Raw genomic sequence first — 25711 nt, forward strand, 5'->3', positions numbered from 1 at the left:
TTTTTGCTTGCCTTTTCGTTTTTTAAGCAATTGAAGATGAGAAAAATGTTTAAGATAGAAATGCCAAGTTTAGTTCGATTAATTAAAGTTTGTTCGACATAAAACCTTTGTTTTGCTCTGATTTGGTTCGTATTAAAATATATATTATTCGTATTATTTGTATATAAGCGGTGTTAGCGCTCTCCGCAAAACTGCTTGCGTTTAACAACTACATTTGGTATATTTAAGATCCCAAAACCGATCCAGGAGGTCGTCTTCATTACGGTCCAGTGTTCATTTTTCGGTTTTTTAGGACTTTGTGTTTTGTGAGTGGTGAGTCAGCTATTGAAAACAATGGCTACGTGGGGTTAATCTAAAGTTCAGCACGCCTTAGGCCGCAATCCATGCAGAACTTGGCGGTCTCGAATATGAACTTGGAGCCACATTCGTAGCAGTAATTGGACTTCTTACTTGAGCTCATGGACGAGTTGCTCATCAGTGATTGCTCGGATGTGGTGGGTGTCATCGGTACATTGTTGTTGTTAGTGTTGTAAGCTGTTTGTGCTGGGATATGAGCCTGCTGCTGCTGTTGCTGCTGCTGCTGCTGCTGCTGCTGATGTAGCTGCTCTTGCTGGTAGTTGTAGTTGCAGTTCATTTGCTGCATCTGCATCTGCGGTTGCTGCATTTGCTGCTGCTGCTCTTGCTGCAGTGGCTGTTGATAGCTGTAGTTGATGCTCTGCTGCTGTTTCGGATGTGCTGCAAAAGAAGAGTGTTCGGATCCGCTGCTGTACGACTCGCCTCCAGAGCCATTATTGTTTCCACATTCTGGTGCAAAGAGACGCTGGCGAGCCTTCAGGGTTCCATATTCAGTGTGTGCCTGTGTGGAGGCATCGATCATGCAGCTGGGCAGCTTGGCACTGGCCGTATGTGGACGCATCAGTCCCTGGGAACGCGGTGTTCCGCTTTGGAGTTCAGAGGAGCGTTGTCGCGACAAGCTATAAGGTGAGTTGCTGCTGTAAGTGGTTATAGGTATATCAATATCAATACATTGCCTATTATAATTTTCAGAAAACCTTACCTGCCGTATGCTGAATCCGAGCTCAGCTTGGAGCTGGCTCCGCGACGTGAACCCTGCGACGAGGACATGGGATAGCCATCGAGGCTGCTTAGCTCATCTGAGTCCGCCGACTGTGATGGAGTCATTGGCGAGTTGGCCGCAACCTGGTGCGGTGGATTCGAAGCAGGGAGCACACTGCTGGAGCGCTGCTGTTCCTCGCCTCGTCCGGCGCTGCTTCCGATAAGCTGGCGCCGCATGGAGGCACTCGCCTCCTCGCCCATTTGCCGGAAATCGCTATGCATCTTCTGGATCAGATTCTTGGCATTGTTCAGCTGCACGTTGGGCGCCAGTGCGGAGCCGCTCGAGGATGGGGACAGCCGGTTGGTGGATTGGCTGGCCCGATCCCTGGGCTCATCACTGGCGTCCTCCGTGTCGCTGATCTTGCTAAACCTGGCGTGCTCCGGCTCGTTTCCGTTTTCAATGTGCAGGACTTCGATGGGCGTATGGGCATTGCCCACCATGTGGCGCAGTGAGTCCGGTGAAATGGGTGAGCGTCCCTGGGCATTGGCCTCCGTCTCAATGCTGATGAAAATCTCTCGCTTCTTTTGATCCTCGTCGACTGACCGTTTCTCCATCTCCAGGCGGCTCTTCTCCTCCTGGCTGCTGGCACTTGAGGCATTCGACTGCTGCCGTTGCAGTTTGTCCTCGGGCATTTTTGTATCAGACCTGTGGGCGTGATTGTCTTTAATCTTGGACTGGTGGAGACTGAGTGGTGTGATCTGTGTGGCTGTCGTCTGTTGCGTCGAAGTCGCTTTCTGGAACGAGCGTTGTCTGCTCGTCGAGCGATTCATGAGGAACTCGCGACAGTCCTTGAACAGCGGGAATTGCTCGTCGTCATTCTCGTTCTCGAATGAGGAGAGGAACTCCTCAAAGTCAAAATCATCGAAGGTGGGCATGGCGTTGTGCTCCATGGGCATGACCAGCGGCAACGGATTCGCCAGTAGCTGTTTCTGCTGTTGCTGCCAGCACTGCTCGTCGTACTCCATGGACGAGCGGTTGGCCTCATCGTCTGCCGAACAGCCCGATGAAGCATCCGCATCCTCTGGCGAGGCATCGTACAGAAACTGGTTGCGTCCCAATCGCATCTTCCGCTTCAGCAGGTTCCTGGCCTCGCCGGATTGCCTTCGTTCGTGGGTGATGGTGGATTGGGAGCTACTCCGGCTCCGCGCCTGGGACAACTGCTGGGGCGTGGAGCTGGCATCCGAGGATATCCCACTGTTTACATGCAGATTATCAAAGGCGTTTATCAGCTTGGGATCTATGTAGTCGCTTGCCACAGAGCCCGATCCCGACGACCCCAGACCCGTTTCTCTCCTGGGTCCAAAGATGCTTTCCAGCTTGATGGGCGTCAGCGGAGCTGGAGAGCTCTTCGCCGCCTTGCTGATGGGCTCCAATCGAAGGGGAGTGGCCACCGGTGGATAGTTGACCTCTTTAACCAAACCGGGCGAAACTGGCACGGTTGCTGGAGTTAATGGTGGCAACTGGGTGGGAGTGCTGTGTCCCAAGCTCTTCGCAGAGTTCTGTTTGCTCAGAGTGTTGCTCTTGTCTTTTTGCTCCTTGCTGATCAACTGGCTGGCGGCCGCCATCTCAGCCGCCTTGGCATTCAGCTGCTCCAGCTCGTGCTCGTACTTGAGGAACACAGCCAGGGAGTCGGTTTTGGCCACAGTGCGTGCGGCCTGAGGAGAGGAAGGTGTGTTGCTGGCTTCACTGGCTCCACCCACTGGCAATTTAAGCAGTTGCTTTCGGTTGGAGGCGCTGGTGTCCCGGCGCACGACTCTTGGGCTGTGGAAGTCATTGCCGCATGCTGCTCTCACCGGCATCTCGTCGAACTCCTCGGGCTTTAGGAAGTTGGTGGAGATGGGACCCTCATCGGAGAGACCCCTCTGAATGGTGGGGCGATAGTTGGTGGCAAACAGTGGTCGGCTGTTTAGCATGGGCGTACGACGCGGTCCTCTCAGCGATGAAGTACGTCGGAAATTGGAGGCCGGAGTGGTCTTTTGGTTAACCTGTGCGGGTTTGCCGGCTGCCGTGGTCAATGAAGTGGTCATCGCGATACTGGGTGTGGCTGTAGGTGTGCTGGTTGCTATGGGTGTCAATGTTCTGGTAGCTTTGGTGGTGGTCACCTCCTCCTCTGGCGGCGGCGTGCTGGGTGAGCAAAGCTCCTCCAGCTGCCGCTTGGCCGAGAGGAAGGGATCGTATTTGTTCCCCAGGCCGCTGTTAAAACAAGATTACAAACGGTTAGGAAAACACGATATATGGTATGCGTATGGTACGATATGATGAACCGCCCATTAGTGCTCTGTCTGGCTGTCGTCTGGGGAGGATTGGATGGATTACTTGGCTCTCATTTGGGATACAAACCTATTTGAACGACGCTTGGCACTAGGTGCCGACTTGAAATACATAGTACCATTTTCGTCATCCTCCAGGAGCAAACGGCGACTGACGTTGCCATTTTGGTTGGTCAGAGGCGGCAGCTTGAATTCCGGCTCCGCCTCGGGCTGCTCCTCATCATATTCACTGTGGGTGTCCACTAGGTCAGGATTGGGCACGGGACTGGAGCTGGACCGCACCCTCTCTATCAGCTTGACCGCCCGAGCCATAAAGTCATCATCTTCAGGATCTTCCTCTTGATCACTGGTATAGTTATCCACTTCGTCCTCCTCCGGTTCGTAGTCCTGTCGCTCATTTCCCAGCTGTAATCTCGGGACTACTGTTTGCCCCATGGATTGGTTAATGGTCTCAAAGTTTTCCTTTAGATCGGACATTGGCAAGGCTCGCATTGGCTCCGCGTTAGCCATCACCTGGGAAGAGCGACCCGATCTCTTTGTGGATCGGCATACTGTGCGCATGGCTGCGGCTTCCAGCTTGATCTGGATTTCTGGCCTTGGCGAATCCTCCTCGGATCCGGAGTACACTTTGGGCTGCTTTCGCTGCATGGGCACTAGGCTGGAGTTCAGCGAAGCATACTGTACGTCTTTGGTAATTACTGAGCACGACGATTGCAGGGCACGCAGCTCCAGGTCGGGGTTCTCCTTGGTGCGAATCCGACGACGTGCCTGGCGCACTAGGGATGTGGTGGAGGGATGCTTGGGGACCAGACTACCGATTCCCCGCTCATCCATATCCACATTGCAAATGGGCGTGCCGCCTGATTTGGAACAGCATGGAGGATGGGAGGGTTGTGACTTGGGTTAGACTAGGTTTTATAAAGAGTTTTCCCCAAATGAATTCGGTGGATTACTTTGTGGTTTTCTGTAGGAAATTGATGTTATTAAAGAGCCCTTTATTCTATTTTCCCCACGACTATTTCCCCGCACATACTTTTCTTTTGATACCCCCGACTTCTTGGACTGCTAATCTTATTAAAACCCAAGTGGAGGCACTTGCACCTGGACTACGCCTGCTCTTAATGCTTCGCTGATCTTTCGAGTGCTTCGATGCGGCGCGCACTAATTAACGATCATGAAATGGTTCCGGGTTCTTAGATCTTAAATGCATCAGTGTTTCAGTGTTTAATTGGAGAACTGCATGCCACTTACAGTGGGCAGCACACGTAGGGATTGGTGAATACCAAATCAGAAGTTCAATCCATACCTTTGCGCTTGATTAACCCATTGAGCTCGTCGAATGTCATGCTGACTTGGGGAAGGCAGATCTGCTTTTCAACCGCATCTACTTTATCCGTTTTGGGCCCACTCTTGCGGCGTCTAGGTGGTTGGAGAACTGGCGCCTCCACGCAATCGAGCTTGGCCAACTGGAGAGCATCTCCACTGGCGTTCCGCCTGAGTCGCTCCATGGCTTCGTCAATTTCGGTGCATGATTCCCGCTGGGTGCGCTTGGAACGACGCAGTTCAACGCGTTCCCTGGGCGGCGGCGAGGATGGTGGATCCTCATGGTTGGCCATGTACAGGTTCACTTGGTTGTGGGTCACCGTGGAGTTTGGTTTGGCACGACCTCCGGCTTTCTCCGAAGCTCTTGATCTGGTGACTTGGGCTTGCGGGCTGAGGATCATTTTGGGGATGAGTGAAGATCGCTGATCGAAGGACTAACTACGGTGTGTTGAGACTACACGACGGTGGCAATCAATTGCTATCAAAAGTTTACGATTACGGTTACGCTTTACGGGATTAATCAAGGACGACTAAGATAACGCCAGAAGAGCAACGGGGGTTAGGACTACCTATCTAAAAGAGATCTATGGATTCCGAAAGCCTTCTACTCACTTATCACTGTGCACGGACGACGTCATCGAAAGGGACATCAGGTTTGGCTTAGGTACCGTGATCTCACCAGCATCCAGAAGATCCTCGTGGTTACCGGAGTACTTATCTCTGGCCAGGGATCTCTTGGTCCTGTCAAACATCGCGGTCAATTGAATGGCGATAAAATAAATTGAAACGAGAAAGAAAACAAAAAACGTGTGTTAATTAGAAAGATCACAGAGTGTCAACTAAATCCAGGCTTACTTCAGATTGGGCGGCCTGTACTGCTTCCTGGCCTCCAGGCGCTCCTTGGCCTTGCTGGTCTCCTGGGTGTTGGTGGACTTCATGGTGGCCTGGATGGCCTTCTCCTTACACCACTCCACGTGGCGATCAAAGGCCTTCGGATTAAAGCTACGTTCGCAGTGGGGACAACGATCGCAGGCAGGTCCCTTGATCCGCTTGGCCAGCGATCGTTCACGGACGAGTGGAGCTGCCGGAGCAGCTGCAGCAGCGGGAGCAGCAGGTGCCACAGCTGGAGCCTCCGGTGCCGAGTTGGATGAAAGTGTGGATGCTGCCTTGCGCATGGAGGCTCGGGCAGTGGAGCGCACCATCTCCGTTTGCGACTTTCGACGCACTGGCTGTGGCGAGTTTACTGGCTGGAATCGGTATAAAACATACTTAGTAGTTGGAACAAATCTTTATTAAGTCTTATCTACAGACTAAGATAAGGAATATTTGCCGAAGAAGCTGGTTTGTTTTAGTTGCTGATAATATTGTGTGCACAAACCATAAGATATTAATTGGTAATATTAGGTAAACACATATAAACCACTAAATAAAATAAATAAATATTAAATATTATGTAAATAATGAAAATTTCCTTATGAAACTAAATCTTCTTTATATTTAAAGATTTAACTGCCGTAAACATATATTCCTTTATCTAGATTTTAAGTATTTTCAGAGAGACATACTAACCTCTGGAGCAGCATTTACGGACGTGGCCTCGCGACTGGTGGTCGGAGGAGATGGTACTCCCGCCGTGCGTTCCGCATTGGGCAGGCCAAAGTTCTTGGGCAGCACGTACGTGGAGAGAGCGGTTCCATCGCGGCGTTGGCGCGACGAGTCGAAGACCTTGCGCTTCTTGGAGGCCTTCTCGCAGATGACGACGTGCTTGCGGAGGGCGTTCACGCCGAAGGTGCGACTGCAGCAGGGACAGGGCGTCAGCTGGGTGGCCTGCTCGGGCACGTACTCCGGCACCGGAAGGGAGGAACCGGAGGTCAGTGGCGGCGGGGCGGGCGTCTCACCCTCGTCGCCCCCGCCCCGCCTGGAGTCTTCCGCCTCGGGATCCGTGGTGCTGCTTGTTGCTGTGGATGGGTCCAAAGGATGGATATGTTAGTTGGGAATCGAATTTCGACCGGGGTTTCAGTTAGCTACGAGCACTTTGGCAATGTTTGTTAGATGAGTTGAGGGGTACGAAAAAGGAGTGTGTCTCAGTTTAAACGAATTAACAGTACAACTGGCAGTTGATTTTAAAAACTTGAAGTTCAAACTGGTAAATTACTACAAATATTCAACATACAATCAACAGTGAAAAGTACACTTCTTATTATAGCTTCAAACTAAGAAGATGTAAGAAGATGTAGCTAACAAGAAGTAAATTTAATATTATCACATCAAAAGTTACTTAAATTTAAATATGTATACTTAAATATAATTTAAATACTGTTTTAAAATTAATTTTGTAGTGCTGGCAGTAGATCCCATATCTAGATCAAAAGGGCTTGGCTTTTAGAGGGAAAGTTCGGCAATGGGAAAAGCCCAGTCACTTTCCCAGTGAAAATGGCTGGCAGCCAAGTGAAAAACACCCGCTGGCAGATTCATGGTCGATTGTTTTTTGGGCGACAAATTGTCTGTCCCACCAATAAATCCACCAAAAATGCAGAGACAATGGAGCAGTCCCAGCCCCAAATAATTTATAGCTATTATTTCGGTTCGTCTTTGGCGATCAGCCTATAAATTGTTATTAATCTTCTGGTCGCAGACTGATGAAATGTAGCTTTGTCCAAATTGGGCAGCTGGTCTCAGCCAAAAGTCTTTCGCTTTTAGCCTGTGGGCGGGAATTGTATCTCAAAGATCGAGTATCCAGTATCTCGCGGATGGCAGGTGCCACCGTCGGCCCACGATTCAGTACTTTATTATATGAACTATTTTCAATAATTTGTTTATGCTCTAAGTGAATTTACCTTAATTTCCAAATAAACACATAGGATACCTAAGAAATTTACAGTGTTTATGTAAAAATATCCGTTTTCACAATTTGTTTTCAATTTTGTATGCAATTCTGCTATGAAACCGACGAGACCGGGTTTTGTTTGAAACTTCTTGACAACCTATACTGCACCTTGTAGTCTGAAATCTTTATTAAACTTATTTTCCCATTGCTTTCCATTAAACAACTGAGTCTTAAGCAAGCTTTTCAGGTTATCATCTTTATAGTACGACTGTACTACTGATAGAGGAACTATTCTTTGACTGAGCCATAAAAACTTCCCCTACTGTGAGTGGGCATTGGGGAATAATAATTAGAAGCACCAGTGGAGGCGGCCACTAATCACAGAGACGGAGGAAATCCAATTACCATGTCAGATTGTGATTACATCAATCAGCGACACGCACAACACAAGAGTAGCAGAATTTCCGCAACATCTTGAGAGCATTATGTCTCATTTCCATTTGAATCAATGCAAAGTTGTGTGTTACGCATATTATTCATACTATTCATATTATTCCAACATAATCCCCAGCGCTGAGAAGTGGGTGAGTTGTGCTATCTATCTGGCCCTCTGTCTGGTGCTAATGATGCTTCGAACATGAGATATATGCATTATGTGCATCCACTTGAGATATTTAAAAATACCACCACCAGGGCCTCCACGTCCCATCGGATCTTGAGCAGATCTCGAGCGATGGAGAACAGGGACTTTCAAATGGTCAAGAGTTTACTAGATCAAAAGTTGAAAGCCATTGAGGCGAGTGATGAATGCCACTGTAAATCTAGTCGAGTATGGCATTTCGACTTGCCCAATCCCTGGCCCATCTTCATATTTGGTTAGTCGGTGTAGTAGTCTGGTCTTAGGCATTTCCATATTTCGTTGTCTTTGCGGCAGGTTGTTGGGCAATCTCCATAAGCCACTTAAGACGTCAGTGGGCCCATAAATGTATTCTTGTGTGTGCAATATGGTAAAAGTGTAATACAAACAGTTTCCCTGTTTCCCAGGCCAGGCACTTTTCAGGTTCTTGGCTAGTCTCTGAACTTTTAACCCTGTGACACCCAAGAAGTATGGCCGCGGAAACTAAAACCGAGGACTTGGCACCTCGGAACGGGTAAGCTGGCAACCAGACGGGCTTGCACTTCGAAAAAATATCACAACTTTTCTTTTGAATTCAGTTCGAAAGCCTAGTTTTTAAGTGAAAACCTAACAACTACCTACTCAGTACTTTATATTAAAGAAAACCCAAGATGACATCATTTTCTAGCCGAGAATTGATAAGCGAAAGGAGTCAACCAAGAGGTCACCATGGAGCCAGATTAAACAACTGGAACAGATGTGGGCAGCAGGCGATTTGGCTGTGATTTTACACACAGCTTTCACCATAGACTAAGCGGTTCATTAAGCAGAAATTAGTTATTAATTTGTACTGGAAATTACTTGATTTAAATGCTGCATTTGGAGGCGCAGTTGCTGTAGGATTGGCATGCAAATGGTTAGTCGGGCAGTTAGTGGCCACATCGATCTTATTGACAACAATTAAGACGCGTTGCAGTTGATTGCCTGGCGCATTATTAGTTAATGTTGCTGATGTTGCTGCTTGTGCTGTTGCAACTGTTGCTGCTGCTGTTGCTGCATATGCTGCATCCGACTCACTTGGCTTGGCATTTCCCTGCTTTTTGCTGCTGCTGCTGTTGCGTTTCATGGAAAATGTGTTGCGAACGCGCGAAAACGTTGACAGCTGTTGCTGTTGCGATTTTTGTGGCTGCTGCTGTTGCTGCGCCTCACTAAACTGCAACGAGTTGAAAGAACCTTGCAGCGGCTGCTGCTCGAAAACGTTAATGCTGCCACTTCCACAGCCAGCGCCAACGCCACTGCCATTTCCATTTTCATGCTCATTTTCCTTTTCGTTGCTGAAACTACTGAGCTGCCCCTTTTCACCGGCCAGCAGATCGTTTAATTGCTGGTACTCCTCGTAAGCAATGCGACTATGCCGCTTGTTGATTTTGGCCAAGGGCTGCGGCTTCTGCGACTTGGACTTGAAGATCTTTTGCCACATTTTCTTGCTCATTGTGAGGCGGTTTCCACCTAGATCACGATTCACTTATGGGTAAACAAAGCTCCTTTCGAACGCATTTCGAGTGAACTTCACGCGCCGGCTTCTCGTGCTCAACTGAACGGCAGCAGCAACATCGACGGGCACAAAGCTCGCGCAGCAACATGTTGCACGGCATTATAAATAGTTGCACTCCAGTTTTGGCCCGAGTGTGGGTGTTGTTGTTTGTGCTGCTGCTGGTGCTATTAACAAAGGCCACGATTCTGTAGCGACTCCCTCGCTCTCGCCGGGATTTCAGTTGTCTACTGGCGGCTGGTCTCTGCTGTCTTTACGGCTGATTTATTTAAAGCCGCCGCCGCCGCCGGCGACGTCAAATGTTGCTGAACCCTCGACTACTTGGGCATTATTCACTCTCTGCCAGAATGGCTGCCAATTTCCCAGTGCCAGCAGTGGCAGCAGTGCCAGCAGTTCCAGTTCCAAATTGAAATCTCACCCGCCACGACCATCAGTCAATCAGTTAACCGACTTCAAAGAGAGCCCATTTCCTGGGCTAATGGGAATTCGGAATGGGAATCGGAATCGGTGCCACGACTGGGTGTTGTCCCCCCACACACACATGTGCAATTATGTCCACTTTTGGGGCATGAAAAACATCCACTTACTGCCACTGCCGCTGTTGCATAAGTGTGCCAAAAAAGGTAGCTGCAGTTGGAGTCGCAACGTCGATGCAGCACCACCAGCAACATTTGGCGATCCCAGCAACATGCGGTGTTGCAGCCGCTACACATAAATAAGCAGCTGGCCGCAGAGTTGGAGACACTTTCGGTGGACTTTATATAAATCAGGGGCATCACAGCTGGGGAAATCAGTTTGTGGCGTTGCACTGAAAGTCTGGATGTTCTAGGGCCTTAAATATGCTCATAAATACTGGCACAAAGCATTTCAAGACCAAGTAGCTTTAAATTGCTTATGAATCATAGAAGTTTTTTCTATAGGAGTTATATATGCGTTACGCTTGTAGTTTTTATATGTTTATATTTTTTTTATATTTTTATAAGTGTTTATTATTTATAAAACTAAACACATTTCTTTAAGTTGGTTACTCAACACCTGGAACTTTTTTTACCTTGCTCATTATTAAGATGCCATTGATCCTAACCATAAACTGGTATCTCTATCTAAAATGCCTTTATTTCCTTAAGTGTAATTTATGCTAAGCTATGTTTGGCTGATCTTGAAATTATATAGTCCGTCTGAATGACTCGTTTGCAGTGCATTCCATATTCGATTTTCGCCTACATTCAGCTCACCATATTCGTATCTTCTTTCCATCTCTTTGCTGTTTCTGTTTTAATTGAAATGCGAATGCACTTTTGAGCATCGCTCTGCTCGGGCCAAACGATCCCCATTTGTTGATGCTATAAATCTCGGTATATATACGCATATATATGTTGCAGCATCCGCTGACGTCACTGGGTTGTGGAACTCTCTTATGCAAGTTGCCTTGACATACGACCAAAAGTTCGAGTTTGCACGTGCCAAAAACCAGGCAGAGTTATTAGTACAAGTCATGAACTTGAGGCTCTGCCCATTCCCAATGATGTTTATATTTATATCCGGTTTATCGAACCAACAACTTCCCTTTCAAAGGATGTTTGGTGCGGAGGAAGTGGGGGGAAGTGGGTGGAATGGGTGGTTTTCGGGTGATGTAGGCGGCATCGTTTGTGGTCGCCCACGCGTCGCGACTTTGAGTCTTGGATAATCTCTTATAATTGTCACGCTTCGAGAGCGCCAACGAAAATAGAAAATCCGTTGCAGTTGCATATGGTCGCTGTTTGGTGGACGGGGAGCTGTTGCACATAGATTTATCTGTGGCATCACTGGCAATTTTCACGGTGCAGCCGCATGCCCTCAGGAAATCGGTTTTAAAAAGGGGCGCGTGCGTATAAATAGTCAAAGTTCTAGAATCTATATGATGTGCGGATGGCGTTTTGGGGGCAAGGCGGCGACACGACCGAAGAACTATATTTTTATAGTGAACTTAAAACTTTATGTTTCCCATGCACTGCTACAAAAACAATTCACAGTGGAATAAAACACTTTTTAGTAATATGTTGAGGTTGCTTTCGTCACTAGTGCTTTTTTCGTTTGAAGGTAGCTTTCTAACCATGGAAAACGCAGTAGAGGGATTACAATGATTTCATATAACAACGCTCCTTTTAAGTCACTCGAAGACCAACTTCAGATGTATCTTTTTGCTCAACAGGAATCTGCGCCCAAGTTCTATAAATATTGTGCTAGTGTATTAGAGACTTATTCGATAGATAGATAGACTTGGCGACATTTCGATGGCCCCTGAAACTTCACCTGCGCTCTCTTTCCAACCCAGCTATACTCCATCTCCCTCTGACAGACAAAGAACACACTTCACATATCAACAGCATAGGGCCGTCGTATTTTCCACTAATTAAGTTCTATTTCTTCCAGTCGTCATTTGCCCCTGGGTCCCCCTATCGCCCCTCGATCTTCTAATGAAACCATTTCAGTTCATTGGCGCTGAATGTTTTCTTGTTTTTGGTTTTTCTTTTTTCCTTTTTATTTTGAGTTTGAGTTTGTTCCCATCGCAGGCATTTTGCAGATTGCACAATTTTCCCTCTGTGTTCAGTTTTCTTCTGCATTGTTTTTTTGTTTCTGTCTTCGGTTCTGTTTGTAACTTGGTGAGTTCGATGTTGTTGCAACAAATTGAAGTTGATTTGTTTGTTGTTGGCAGTGCTGATTGGCTTTTGGAAAGTGTGAAATACTTTTGTGTTTGTATCCAATACGATTTTGTGTGTTTTCAGCTTTTCCATCTTTTGTTTTGCATTTTTTTTTGTTTTTGGAGTGTGAGGAGAATTTGGCCGCTAATTGAGGTAGGTAATTTCCAATTGGATTTGGAACACCTTCGATCGATAAGTGAAGCCAAACGATTAGTAATTCCATTTGTGAGGCGCTAAGCCTTTCAATTCTATTCAGCAAATTAAATTGAAATTGGAAAGGGACTAAGTGATTTTCTAATTTGTGAGGCAATTAAAATTAATTGTTATAAACAATATGTTACCTTATATAAGACTAAACATTTCTGGAATATTTAAAATATTTTTTTGAGGTTCCCAAACGTAATACTACAAACAATAAAAGTAGTAGTCGACTTTCAGCACGGCAACACTGTTCACTACTATTTTTCAAAGCTTTTTCAAGCTTTTTGGATTTTGATTCGCCTGCTTTTAGCGTTTTCAAATTTGTTTCTTTGGTGCAAATAATTGTGGCCATATGCTTGTGACCACTTCAAATGGACATTTAATTGCAAAGCTGCAATTCATCAATGACCAATTTACCCAATGGCACAACTCATCCCTTACGGATAAGTGACTCGCAAGAGATTTTGAAAAACAGGTTTTTGCAAAGCACAATTAACACCTTTGGGTGAAATACCAATACGAAAACTGGTTGGGATTTTGACTTTGGAACTGATTCTAAGTTCGCTTCATGCCGCTTATAAGCCGCTTGTGCCACCAAAAGTGGTTCAATGTCAAGGAAATTCAGCGGATTAGCAGTGAGAGGGAAGTGTTTTCGAGTGGGCCGAGGGAAGTGGGTCAACTGCCAGTCGTTTAGGCCATATATATACATATATTGGTGTGTATATAGTAGCAGGCCATTACTGTCAGTTGGTAGGGCGACAATGGAATAGTTTTTCGTACTTATTTATTAGCATTATCGGTGGGTAACTTGTTAAAACTGGCACGCAAATCTGCCGGCCAGACGTGACTGACATGGCTAAAACCGACTTGAAATCGGTCGCAACGCCCGATTTCTGTCAGGCAGTTGGCATATTTATCTGCCATATAAATATGGGCTATAACCCGAGCTAAGCTTTTTGCTTCTGTCAAACTTTAATTGAATTATTCTCGATTGCTGCGCAAATAACATTCTGGCTTCCAACCTGGCTTGAATTTCTTGTTTTGGGTTGGTCTTTAATTTAATTAAAACTTATGTGATTCTTTTTGTGTATTTCTTCTTTTTTTGAGTCTTTGGCCGCTAACTGCAAATGGAAATTGACATAGATATGTCATTTGGTGGCGTTGTCAATTGCTTGGCTTCTGTTTGCTGTGTTTGTTTTCGATTTTTAAATGCCTTCCACGTTTTCAGTGTTTGATTTGGTTGAAAGCTTTTTGTGCGTTTTGCTCATTTTTGCAATAGAAAAAAAAATACTATAAAGTATTTGCAATAATAACTGATGTCATCTCGGCTACTTTGGGTGATAGAAAGCTGGCGTTTTGTTTTATTCAAGCGGATTCTTTTATTAAAAGCTGCTTTTTTTATAGGGTTTTTTCCTGTTTTTCACATCCTCCTTATAATGATTAATGTTTCGTTTTCATTATCAATTTTTATTTTTTTTATTTCTATATTTGTATATTAATTTTTCTATTGTTATCTATATCCGCCGGAAAATCCCTTGAGAGCTTTGACACTGCATATTTTTATGGTCCTAACAAAAATGTTAACAACCTTTGTTCTTTGATTTTCCATTGGCATACCATGCTCAGTTGGTCATAAAAAGTGACTTCATGCTTTATTGAGTTCATTATAAATTCAAATCGGCGCCCTCTCCACTTGGTTATTGGCTTTAAGTGGTTTCCTAAACACTTCCTCTAACACAGCTGGAGTTTCTTAGCCTGGGGCTGCATGCCAAGTGCTTTTCGGGGATTTTTTTGTTGTGCGCCTGCGCGGAAGTGGCATGAGTTTTTCGAGTATTTTGAATTAGCCGCACATTGTTTGCATTCACATTGTATGCATTTTTCCCAAGTGCACTGGAAAATCTAATTTACTAGCTTTACATCATATTTGTATCTGAATAATAATTTACTAGCGTTTGGAATGTGAAATAGATTTCTATCGACTCTCTAGGGACTCGAACCAGATATCTTTTAAATAATACAATTATAATTAATTTCTTTCAGTGGAAGGATAGTCTATGTTTTTTTGTGTGGGATATCGATTGACAAGCTCCTAACGCTGGCCCTGCTTACAGCTGTAATTGTAATTGTGGCCAAAGTGCTTGAGATTGGCTTACCGAAATCGAAGTGGTACATGGTGGGCATTTCGCGGGGGGTGGTGGTGCGCGTTATGGAGCTGTGGTGGTGGAGCAGGGGAGTGGGCGGCGGGGTGGCGATGAAGATCGGCTCCAGGGGCCTCCTGCTCTGCTCCGAGGTGGCCATCCTCCGCAATTTATGCAACTAACTTGCTTTTAATTTGGTTATATATCTTCCGCTAGTTGAGCAAGTTTGGGTGGAGAAAACCGCGAACGCGTCTTTAGTCGCGGGCGTTTAAAAGCGCGCCAAACTCTCGTTTGCTCCACATGCAAGTTGAAGTGTTTTTTGTAGCTTTTCCCGTTTTGTTCGTGTTTTGCTGGTGCTTTACTTAATATTCATTAATGATTTTGCCGCATTGCTAATTAATCATATTTCGTTTTCACTGCACTTTCAAAAAAGCATACAAAAAGGCTTTGGAAACACTTTTGCCTAATGTATCTTTTGTTGTTTTCACAATATCTTTTTTCTATGCACGCTATTTTTTTGAGCGATTTTTTTTTTTTAATTTTTTGGTTTCTGCGTTTTATTGTATGATTGGTTCACATTTGAAATTCGCTTTGTTAGTCGCAAGTTTCCACCAAAATCCTATGGAAATGCGGCGGCTGGCATATAATTTTGGGTCTGCAATTGCTGTTGGATGTATCCGAAAGTTGCAATTGGAGTTCGGCGCTGGGTTTCCCCTTCTACCCTTTTCAGAGTTCGTTGTCGTCGGTTTTTACGAATATCTGCAAAGGTCAGAGCGTGAGATATGAATTTAAAGTGAGTTTTGGCAGTGTATGATAGATATTTCGTTATAATCCAACAGGTTATGTATCTTAGCTTAAAAATTTAATAGATACATCTTTTTTTATTGAGGAAACTAGCCTAATTTAAAATCCACGTGTGTATACAATTGTGACGTTTGATATTACATGAATTTTATTTATACATTCATAAAATAAATAAAACTGATGACTTAACAATTAAGTTGATAGTTCTTCTTTTGTTTAGTAGACCAGTTTTTTAAGTTTTGTAAGCTGTTTGACTATTTTTCCTGTTCTGTGGAAATGAGCTGCTTTTAAAAACCAACACAAATCAGAATTGTATACCTACTCATTACTACTTCTTCTCCAAATGTGACGTTCAAACAAAATTCGAAATACCAGACAAACATTCACCAATGAGGCTAAGCGCACATTAGCTAATTTGCAAATATCCACGTCGAAACACAGGGAACTGCAGGAGCGTGTATCTAATGGATACGCAAAGCAGAGAATATGATGAAATCAGCTAAACTTAGATTGCGAATTCACGAACTGTTTTTTCGCCATTTGGCTTTTGGGGCTTGGCTCACGCAATCGCAGCAGAAAAAAGGGGGAAACGGAGTGAGAGAAAGGGTGATTGAATAGTTTTTCCTAATAGGCCACTTAATTACCGTTAACTTTTCGTTTCAGCCACAAAAATTCGCTTTCAATGGGAGATCTCCCGCTTTGTTGCGCAGTTGAAACGAGACTGAAAATCTACAAAACCGCGAGAACCAAACTTTTTCACAGCCTCTCTTAATTGCGGAATGAAAGTGAGCATTAAAAGCAATTGAAGATCTTTTGTGTGCGTGCATCTCTCCCACAAGTTTGGCAATCTTTCAGATACAAAAGAATATCGCACACTAAAAGTGTTGAGAGTGAAACTTTTTATTCGGGTTCACTTGCTACATCAGTTAAGATGTGAACCCAAAGAAAAGCTATACATAAAATGATTTTGTGGCAATAATCAAAGATCTGCAAGCCATGCTCATTAGTACTATTAGAACTGGCGAAGGCCAAACCCATTATAATCACCAATTCATTAGTAATCAAATAGTCATTATACTAAGCTAACAATCCAACCCACACTAGCCAAACGATATTTTCAGACCTGAAGATGTCTTTCTATATCCGCAGATAAACTAATCTAATGACACGCTTGTCGATATCTATGTTAGGCGACAACTAAATCTATAAATCTTAATAGACGTCGACAGACGCTATGTGCTACGAGAATATAGAACAAGTTTGTTGTTGTGTAATTGCTGGGCTCACTTGAGGCGATAAACTCGTTTGGATATTTCCATGTTCCCAAACTAATTTATGCCCCGCCACTCCATCCGAGCCCCGAACAATTTACCAGTTTCTATGCGTAGATAAGGCCTCAAGATTTATGTAAGATTATTGTGCATAATTCGAGTTGAAAGGTTTGCCGCGCCCTCCCTCCAGCTTCGATACTTTCTCATGCATATGAAGTGACTCGGAGCAGTCATATCGACCATATTGGGATAGGGCTGCTGAGCTGATGGAGGACGTGCTCGGAATCCATCCGGAAAATCAAATGAGTAATGCCATTTGAGATTTCAGTTATTGGTGTTCCGTGCTTATACATGAGTTAAGAGTGCCTTTGAGCAACATTAAGATATAAGTGAATTAAAAGGAAAAAATAACCAAAAACCACAGTCGTGCTGTGAGTCTTTCAAACTGGTTTCCATATAAAGCTAATTTATGTATTTATTATTATCCCAGCCAAATTATCATCTTCATCATCATCTTTTTCGCCACCCACTCATGTCATTCCACGACGTTGACGAACTTTATCTTGATCTTACTTCATATACGTATATGTATATCAAATATGCAGCTCCCACGCTTTTTAGCATTTCAAGCCCAATGCTCACACACTCAAATTTAAATGATGACAAAGTGATGGGAGTTTCTTGGCCCAAGTTTTGGCATAATCACTAGTTGCGAAATTAGCACACTTCTGCTGCAAAAAGGTTCTAAGCCAGAACGAGAGCATTGAACCAGTGGGGCTGGTAAACAAATGCCCCGTCTTGGGTTTCCACTTCGGAATTTGTCCACAGCCGTGACAGCTGTCGCAAGCCGCCTTCGAGTCTAAAAGTTCCCCAAGTCTGGGGCCTAACAAGTGCAGCACTGTCGTTCCATTTGGACAGGCTCACCTTCAAAGTGGCTGCGACAAACGCACTCTTCTATATAAATATATATACTCGCATATGTATACATACTACTTGTATACTGCATTCTGCATCACTTTCGATTTGGCACAGTAACAGATGCAAGGCACCGGAGTGAGTGAAGGTCGCTTGGGATTCCAGAGGTGTCGGTTTACACAGATCTCTGGCTCTGGAATTGGAGTGGGGGTACTCCTTATCGAACATGTGTGCTGTCCTTCTCACTCCGGCTTTATCAGTTGTTGTTTGATAAGTGGTATTGCAAGAGAGTCAACAAATGTTGATCCTCCCAAAAGATACACATTCTTCCTTTCATTTATAAGATACAAATATTTAACTAAGAAATATAAAGCAGTAGGGGGTGAAACTGGTGAGAAACACTTATACATAGAACAGAAATATTTGAACTTCACTTTTGAAATAAATTTACTATATTTATTTAAAGAACGTTACATTTTCTTCACAAATTAAGACTGATTTATCAGCACTCACATTAAGTGCAACTAGACAATAATTCCTTGTATAATGGCGTATTTTACCACTGTTTTCACTATAATGTAAAGTAGATATAGCTATTTGCATAGCATTGGCATTCGATTCATTGGCTAATTGAGTTAATCGATCGACATGAGCATTTGCCTTTCAGCGGAATCAATTAGAGTTGTTTTTCTCCCTCTGCAGCTGCATTGTCAAGCAATTTGTCAGCACTTTAACAACTTGACTTATTGATTGTAAGCGGGGAAATGTGAAACCGACCAGTGCCACCCCAAAAAACCGCACTATTAGCATGGAGGTTGCACTCAAATTACCAGAAACCGATTAACCACAGATGATAATCGTTGGATTCGCTGGTTTCCATAATTAATGAAGCCGTTTTTGGCCAATTTCAAAGCTTTCGCTGGGCGAGAAGAAAGCCATGAACTGTAGTCACAGTCGGTTTGCTCGGACTTGTGCTTCGTTAGCCGCGCTGATGTCATTTGCCAATCATCTGAGCTTGGTGAGTCCGCTTAGAAGTCGTCAACACGTCACTCCAGTCTACAGTCTACGCTCTACAGTCTACAGTCTCTGGGGATCGCGCGAAGGTTACCCAGAATCTTGAAACAAAACGAGGCACATTTCCAGAGGCGTGTTCGGATCTCAATTTCAAATTAGAGCCCCGTACGAGAACGAGGCACTTTGTCAATAATACTCGCATGTAAAGTACTCGAGTTTGATGTTAATTGCGGTGTGTACTTACACACATTAGTACGGATACAGATATACAGATGTATCTACGTTTTATGCAAATCTTTTGCCATCGCCAAAAGCAATGGAAAAGCATTTGCTGCTGCCACTTGTGATTGCCGTTTATTGGACTTTTTGGAGCGTTGCAAGTATGCATGGCAAATAGCTCACCGACTGTGAAATACTCCCTAGATTTGCGCTTGTTGCTTGGAAATAAATGGGGGGATTATAAAAGTGAAGGGAACACTAATAAATTAATTGCAGGCTTGGATAGTCCGATTGTTCATAAACTTGGGCAGAACGGGTATGCACTTTAGATAGACGAACTTCAAAAATTGTGTAGCTCCATACATATAAATAGTATCGATCTTAGGTCAGTTAACTATAATAAAAATTCTATGCTCAACTCTACATAGATTTAAAAGCTTTCGATTGTTTGACTTGTACTTTGTTGATCTTTTAGCATAAGCAATTTATCAGATATTCACCAGCAAAGTCAACACCTTTGGGTTTAGGTTCCCAACTGCGTCGCGAAATTCCGAACGAAAACTAACAGCAAACTTAACGAGCTCCAAGCAAATGGTAAACAGTGGACTGGGCCAGCGACTCCACAGTGAAGCCTCCTAGTGCTGCCCCCATAAATCAGTTACTTGGCCCCGATCTGCAATTAGCACACAAATGGCAGACGCTCAGTGGGCAACCAGCAGCCATGAAAATGGGAAATCCAGGCTTTCCTACGCCGATTCGGCATTATCGATTAAACACCGAAAGGAGCAGCGAAAGTTCTAGGAAAACATGGGCTATAAATGGTGTAATGACGCCAGACATTAAAGCCGCGCCCAGCTGGCCACTCGCCGGAACCAATGTCCCTGGTGGACAGGGGGTTGCCCGGGTGGACCGGCTTGGCATTGCCATTCTTGTTGTTGGGTGGCAAACAACTCCGGCCGGAGTGGTGGATGTGGTGTTGCTGGTGGTGGACTTGTTGTGACCGGCTGGCGGTGGCCAGGTTGCCATGGCAAGAAATGCACATGCGAGTAGCTCCAAACTTTTTATCTGACCGAGCATGGGGATACATACGAGGGGCAATTTGTGTGAAAGGGTGCTGCCCCATTGATTGCCCCATTGCATGCCAACTTTTGACCAAATAAAGAAACCCATCAAAACTGCGGACAAATCAAAAGTTTCTGCGCGAAATTGGAGCAAGAGTGCCATATAACCTAGAGATACATATACTCGTATGTGCGCGGTCATATCTTATCTGCTAGATAAAATACATAATACTGGGCGAAAATCGGAAAAAAAAGGAGAACCTTATCTTTTCGGTGGGGAGGGGGTTTGGAATATCAAGATGTAAACATAATATGAGCCTTGGATATACCATGGGAACTCAAGGAGATTTCGGTTCGAGTGCTTCATAAATTTGTGGATATTTTGCGCATTTGTTTAATAGCTAGATTTCAATATTTACTGAGCTCTTCTACGATAAGTTGAAACCAAGAATGAGATAAGCATGTCTAGAAAATATATTCAGTGAATATATTGCGTATATTTACATAGTGAGTCAAAAACCAGAAGATTATAAGGGAAGCAAAAGCTAGAGGTAATTACCTAATTAAATTTACATTTCATAGCACCCAAGTTTTCCAACTGCTTACAATAGATATTGTAACACCTCATCTACCAATCAACGGAATGAACTATGTTTTTCCCATCTTTGTTATGATACATATACGATCCCTGCTCGAGAACCAGTTAATTGTTTAAACAAAGTTTGGTTTACTTTTCTATAGCCAGGTCTACGCCTATTTCCTCTGCTATGTATTTGCGCTCGTATGTTTACCTTATCGATACTGAAAAACCAGCTAATGAACAATTCATGATGATGATGATGATGTGGTTGCTGGTGACTTAATAATTGGCCATTAATATGGCATTTAACTTATCGCTTCCAAATCAACGGATTCCGTGGGGAATTGAGTTACTGTTTCACCTGTACACTGTTTGCTTGGAAATTACCTTGAAGTGCACTCCTTTCCTATCGAGTGGCTAAGTAATTGAAATTCCGCAATGTGCACTCAATGAAAACCGCTTAGACAGCTGAACGATGGGCTAATTCACTCCATACTCCATCATATCATATCATAACACAATAGCACATATATACGCGAGGGTTTAAACGAAAACTTTGGGTATAACCAACTCGGGCGCCAGCTTATTTCACTAAGAACTGCTTAGATCGGCTGTATAAAGTGCATTTCGAAATGTGTGATTTATGCAACTTTTTAGAAGAAATCAGGTTTTCTTCCGAATATTTTTATTATTATTTATTCTCTGTTTTCTCTCTGTTGTTTTTACAAGGAAGGTAACTTCTCACACCCGCGACGCAGGCGGCGGCGATTTGAACGTCTCGGCGGTTCGACGAGCGCGTAGCGAATGAACATATCTCACCCGGCGGAGCCGCTCCACCTTCGCTCAGCGCTGCGTCGGCGGCGACTGCGCAGTCGGCGGGCAGCGCCAGTTGGGGGAAAAAAGTGAATTTATATCATGCATATTTTTTGGCAACCCGGTTTGAGCCGAATCTTGCTGGCTGCTCGGCCCGGAGTTGGTAGTACAGCCCGGATTTCTGGAGCGCAGGGGCAGGAAGTCCGGAGTTGCGTGGGCGCTTTGTTGGTGCGACAGGTTTTGAAATTGATGCCACCAATCGATCGCCACCTTTGTGCGACACTTGTTGCTCACTCTTGGCTATTTATATTTGTATATATTTGTTTTTTCCTTTGAAAAATGACAACGAACGCGTGTGCCTTGTTAAAATGTGCTTCCCTTTGGAAATAAATGTTTCCGCCATAGAAATGTATTTGAAATAATTTGTGCACGCCATTCGAGACTGCCATAAATTACAAAAGAGGAAATGGGCGTGTCAGCCGGGCATCCAAGATCAACTAAATTAAAAAACGCCGACGCGTGGCAAAATGTTCGAAAATAAATAGAAATACCAACCCAGATCAGATCGGACCGGATTGCAATACCCACGCAGCCGCAATTATTGCTAATTGCTGAAGGGGTAAAATGTAAACAAAATATAAATTAAATGGTAACAAATCGAGCCATGCTAAACAATTGCCTGGCCACAAAGCAATTAAGCCATATGGTTAGGCTATGATTCTATAGAAAATAAGTTATTACAATAGAGAGGAAAGTGAAGTTTACAGATTAACAAGCTTCCTACTATAATCGAATATAAACCAACCCTCATTAAATTATTTAGGCGTAATACACTTTACTTCAGTAGACAAAAATTGATTAATAATATATTATATTATTTCACTAGCAAGTTACACAGAAAAACACTTCAATAACATGGCTCTTTGAGCGACGAATGTTGACAAATGGGATGCATATAGATCATTTTCGCGTAGAACGCCGTTTTGTACCCTCGATTACAGCACTAATTGCAGCCTAATATAAATTGCTTGAGGAAGGTTTAACGACGGGGTGTTTTGGTGGTTTAAATACAGCACAGGAAATGCATTAGCTCCGTGGGGTGGGCGAAGAGTAAGGCGACATCATTGCTCCAGGTGTCTATTTCTGGCTGGGAGTGTAGTACATGGAGTGCAGGAACAGGCGAGTCACTTCTCCTATCACCGAACGGTCGGGTATGCTCTGGGCCATGCCGTAGAGAGCCATCTTTCCAACGACGGGCTGGCCGGGATCCTTCATGATCTCCGCAACGCAGCTGCGCACATCGGCAATGAATTTATCCGCGACTCCGGGCTGTGTGTGCATGTCCGTCACGCAAAGGTGGATACTTAAAGAGAATTTCACATATTAGAATGGTTCCGCTAATTTAAAAGTTGAGTCACTTACCCAGATGGGAACTGCAGGGCATTCAGGTTCCAGCCCAGTTTGCACAGCGAGTCCGATAGCCGGAAAATGTCAAACACATTGGAGCCTAGGGCAATCACCGAAGTAGCTGGCTTGCCAAAGATGAAGATGCCATCGATGTCGCGAAGGCTGGAAACATATTTAAAATTAAATTATTGTTACAACTAATGTTGAAATAATCGTACCCCCTCTCGATATAACGCGCCGTATCCACAATGCGCTTGGTGGCCTCCAGATAACCGTCATAGCCAAAGCTCATCATGGTAGCCCAGCAAGCGGCGATAATACCTCCAGCACGGGAGCCGTTGACGGTGGGAGAACCATACACGCCACCAGGCCAGTCGGTGGTCACCGTGAACTGATGGTCCTTGTACTTCTTGTCCGAGTAAAGGATCACCGACGATCCCTTCGGTGCGAATCCGTACTTGTGGGTATCAGCGGAGATACTGGTCACACCCTTGAGCTCAAAGTCGAAGGGCCGCAGCTTGTAGCCGGCGTTGCGGACCAGGGCCACCACAAAGCTGCCCAGGCAGGCGTCCACGTGCACGGGAATGTCGTACTTAACGCCCAGAGCAGCGATAGCTTCGATGTCATCGATGGTTCCATAGGGGAAGTTCGGAGCAGACCCAACCAGCTGATAGAGGTTTAATAATTAGTCATAGGATACATTTAGCTATGTAAGACCGTACCAGAATCGTGTTCCTATTAATGGCACGCCTAAACTTCTTAATGTCTACTTCGTAGGTCTCCGGATCGACATCCACGGAGCGCACGTGGATGTTAAAGTACTGGCCACCCTTGTCGAAGGCCGCGTGGACCGTCTTAGGCACCACGATGTTCGGCCTGGTGATTCCCTTGTGCTCTCTCGCGTAATCCCTGTACGCCTTCATGGCCATTACAATGGATTCGGTGCCGCCGGTGGTCATGGTTCCACAACTGGCTGCGTTTCCATGGAACAGGTTGCACGCCATGCGCACTACCTCCGCCTCCATCTTGCAGACTCCCGGGAAAAGATCCGCGTGCAAGGGATTGGTGTAGGAGGCCTTGCCGTACACCTCAGTGACGAGCTCCACCAGATCGGGCTTGTAGCCGTAGACTGCGCCAGACACACGACCATCACGCCAGTTGTAGTGACCGGTCTTCAGGTGCTCATCCACCAGTCGGAGGATCTCCTCCTTGCTGAGTCCCTTCTCGGGCAGAGTTTCCGAGTAGGTGAGGTGGGCGTTGCTCTTCTTGATGTCCGCCTCGAAGTCGTTCTTAGCCTTGGTCAATTCAGTCTCCACCTGACGACGCACGGCAGGAATCTTCTTGGCATACTTGAAGAACTGACGCTTGCCACGGATGTAAAGATCTAATGAAAAGGTAACGAAATAAGTACGCGTACAGTTTAGATTACTAAGAGATAAACCCTTTATTTATCCTTTGTTTTCACCAGACTAAAGTCGTTAGAAAGGCAATAGCTTTATATTCTTGAGGTAAACAGAACCGAAACAAAGAATCATTGTGAAAATAAATTGCAGTCTGATAAACGAAACATGTATGATACCCACTCGATCTTATCGGACATGGCATGCCCTGCTGTAGACGAAACTTTGGACTGGCTTTATGACACTTTATGGGTAAGCTATGCTCGGAAGACTTTTCTTTCATCATTCTTCATTGAAAAAATGAGTCATGCTATCGGGGAAACTACCTAATCTCATTAGTTTTGGTACTAAGCATGCTAAACTATGTACTAGCAGGGGCATGATATCTCAATCTTATCAATTTCCTTTACGCTGTTGAACTTTGCATACTGATTGATTTTAAGTTGCTACACACTTTAATAAACATTTAAACTCTAATCTATCGTAATCTATTACTAGATTAATTCCAGAAGTTCGGGGAGGGCACCCACCGAGTGCATGGTTTATATAAGCTTTGAGCACAAAGTACACTGTAAAAAGTCTACCTATATTAATAAAGAGAGTTAAACTAAAATGAAACATTTTATATACGAGTTTTTAGGAAAATGGTAAATGAAGAAGTATAGCTGTGTTTATAAGAAACGCACCCAGCTGATAAGATAGTTTGATGGATTTAGGTAATTGACGTGCCCTGCAACCACGAAATAAAAGAAATCGGCTGACTGTGCTGACTTGGAACTATGTTCTATATAAGTCCAACATATCCAAGAAGATCTGACTTCTTTCCTGGCATATTAAGAAGTAAAACTAAAACTATTCTCTGGGGGAATCTAATCCATAGACACCTCCAACTCACTTTCATCATGGCTGATCACAGTCCAGAGCCAGACGCCTCCCAGGACGGTGGTGGCCGTGATGGTGGCCACCTGCCAGGGCTCCTTGGCGCCAAAGGCCCGGTTGATGCCCTCGGTGACGGGCTTAAGGCAATCGCTGCCGGAGAACGGACGCATCGTGTGGCAAGCTGGAATGTGTGTGGTTAAGGAATGGAGTAGGCTTTAGTCGAGCTCAGGTCGGGGGATCCGCACTCGCGTGGTTCGAATCGTTAACTGATTGGCGGGGCCGTAAATGTGGGGCGACAAATACAAATCGCTTTGGTGGCTGATAAAGTTCTGCTTTTGTAGTATATGGATTTGCTTAGTACATAAGGTGGCGGCGGGAGCTTCTGGCTGTGTTGTTGTTCTGTCTGACCGCTCAGCTGTGATGCACAAAGAGCCGCAGCGGCTGTTGACGCACCTGAGCGGTTACTCACCTGTACAGTGGGACAGCTACAAACCAGAAAAAGCTTTAAAAAACGCGAATAGACAGACATAAACATTTTAATCGTACAAACTCATTGCGGCTTAGAGTGACCGTTCGCCAACTGTTGCGCGCTGCTATCGCTTAACAGCTGTTACGATAGGTGC

At 44.8% G+C, this 25711-nt stretch overlaps 2 protein-coding genes across 6 annotated transcripts; both read right to left on the reverse strand.

The window, feature by feature from the left end:
* Window positions 1-118: 118 nt before the first annotated feature.
* LOC122614943 (PH and SEC7 domain-containing protein) lies at window positions 119-21639 on the reverse strand. 5 transcript variants are annotated; one of them, XM_043789720.1, is made up of 8 exons: window positions 9231-9645; window positions 6280-6668; window positions 5566-5957; window positions 5323-5451; window positions 4694-5100; window positions 3458-4247; window positions 1058-3310; window positions 119-992 (listed from the first exon to the last, which is right to left on the reverse strand). In XM_043789720.1, the coding sequence occupies exons 1-8, from the start codon at window positions 9643-9645 to the stop codon at window positions 353-355; spliced, it is 5415 nt and encodes a 1804-aa protein (XP_043645655.1). In that variant the 3' UTR covers window positions 119-352. The 5 variants fall into 5 exon arrangements, with proteins under 5 accessions (XP_043645655.1, XP_043645653.1, XP_043645651.1 ...); XM_043789718.1 differs by having other exon boundaries at window positions 9015-9645; XM_043789716.1 differs by lacking the exons at window positions 3458-4247; window positions 4694-5100; window positions 9231-9645 and adding exons at window positions 14741-15484; window positions 20977-21639.
* A 612-nt stretch (window positions 21640-22251) lies between these two features.
* LOC122614221 (sphingosine-1-phosphate lyase) lies at window positions 22252-25681 on the reverse strand. The gene is made up of 6 exons (XM_043788750.1): window positions 25558-25681; window positions 25105-25269; window positions 23532-24193; window positions 23028-23476; window positions 22825-22971; window positions 22252-22765 (listed from the first exon to the last, which is right to left on the reverse strand). Exons 2-6 carry the CDS (start codon window positions 25256-25258, stop codon window positions 22540-22542), a joined length of 1638 nt encoding a protein of 545 aa, XP_043644685.1. The 5' UTR covers window positions 25259-25269; window positions 25558-25681; the 3' UTR covers window positions 22252-22539.
* Window positions 25682-25711: the final 30 nt, after the last annotated feature.

Source organism: Drosophila teissieri, chromosome 2R (assembly GCF_016746235.2).
Source record: "Drosophila teissieri strain GT53w chromosome 2R, Prin_Dtei_1.1, whole genome shotgun sequence".
Classification (NCBI taxonomy): Eukaryota; Metazoa; Arthropoda; class Insecta; order Diptera; family Drosophilidae; genus Drosophila; species Drosophila teissieri.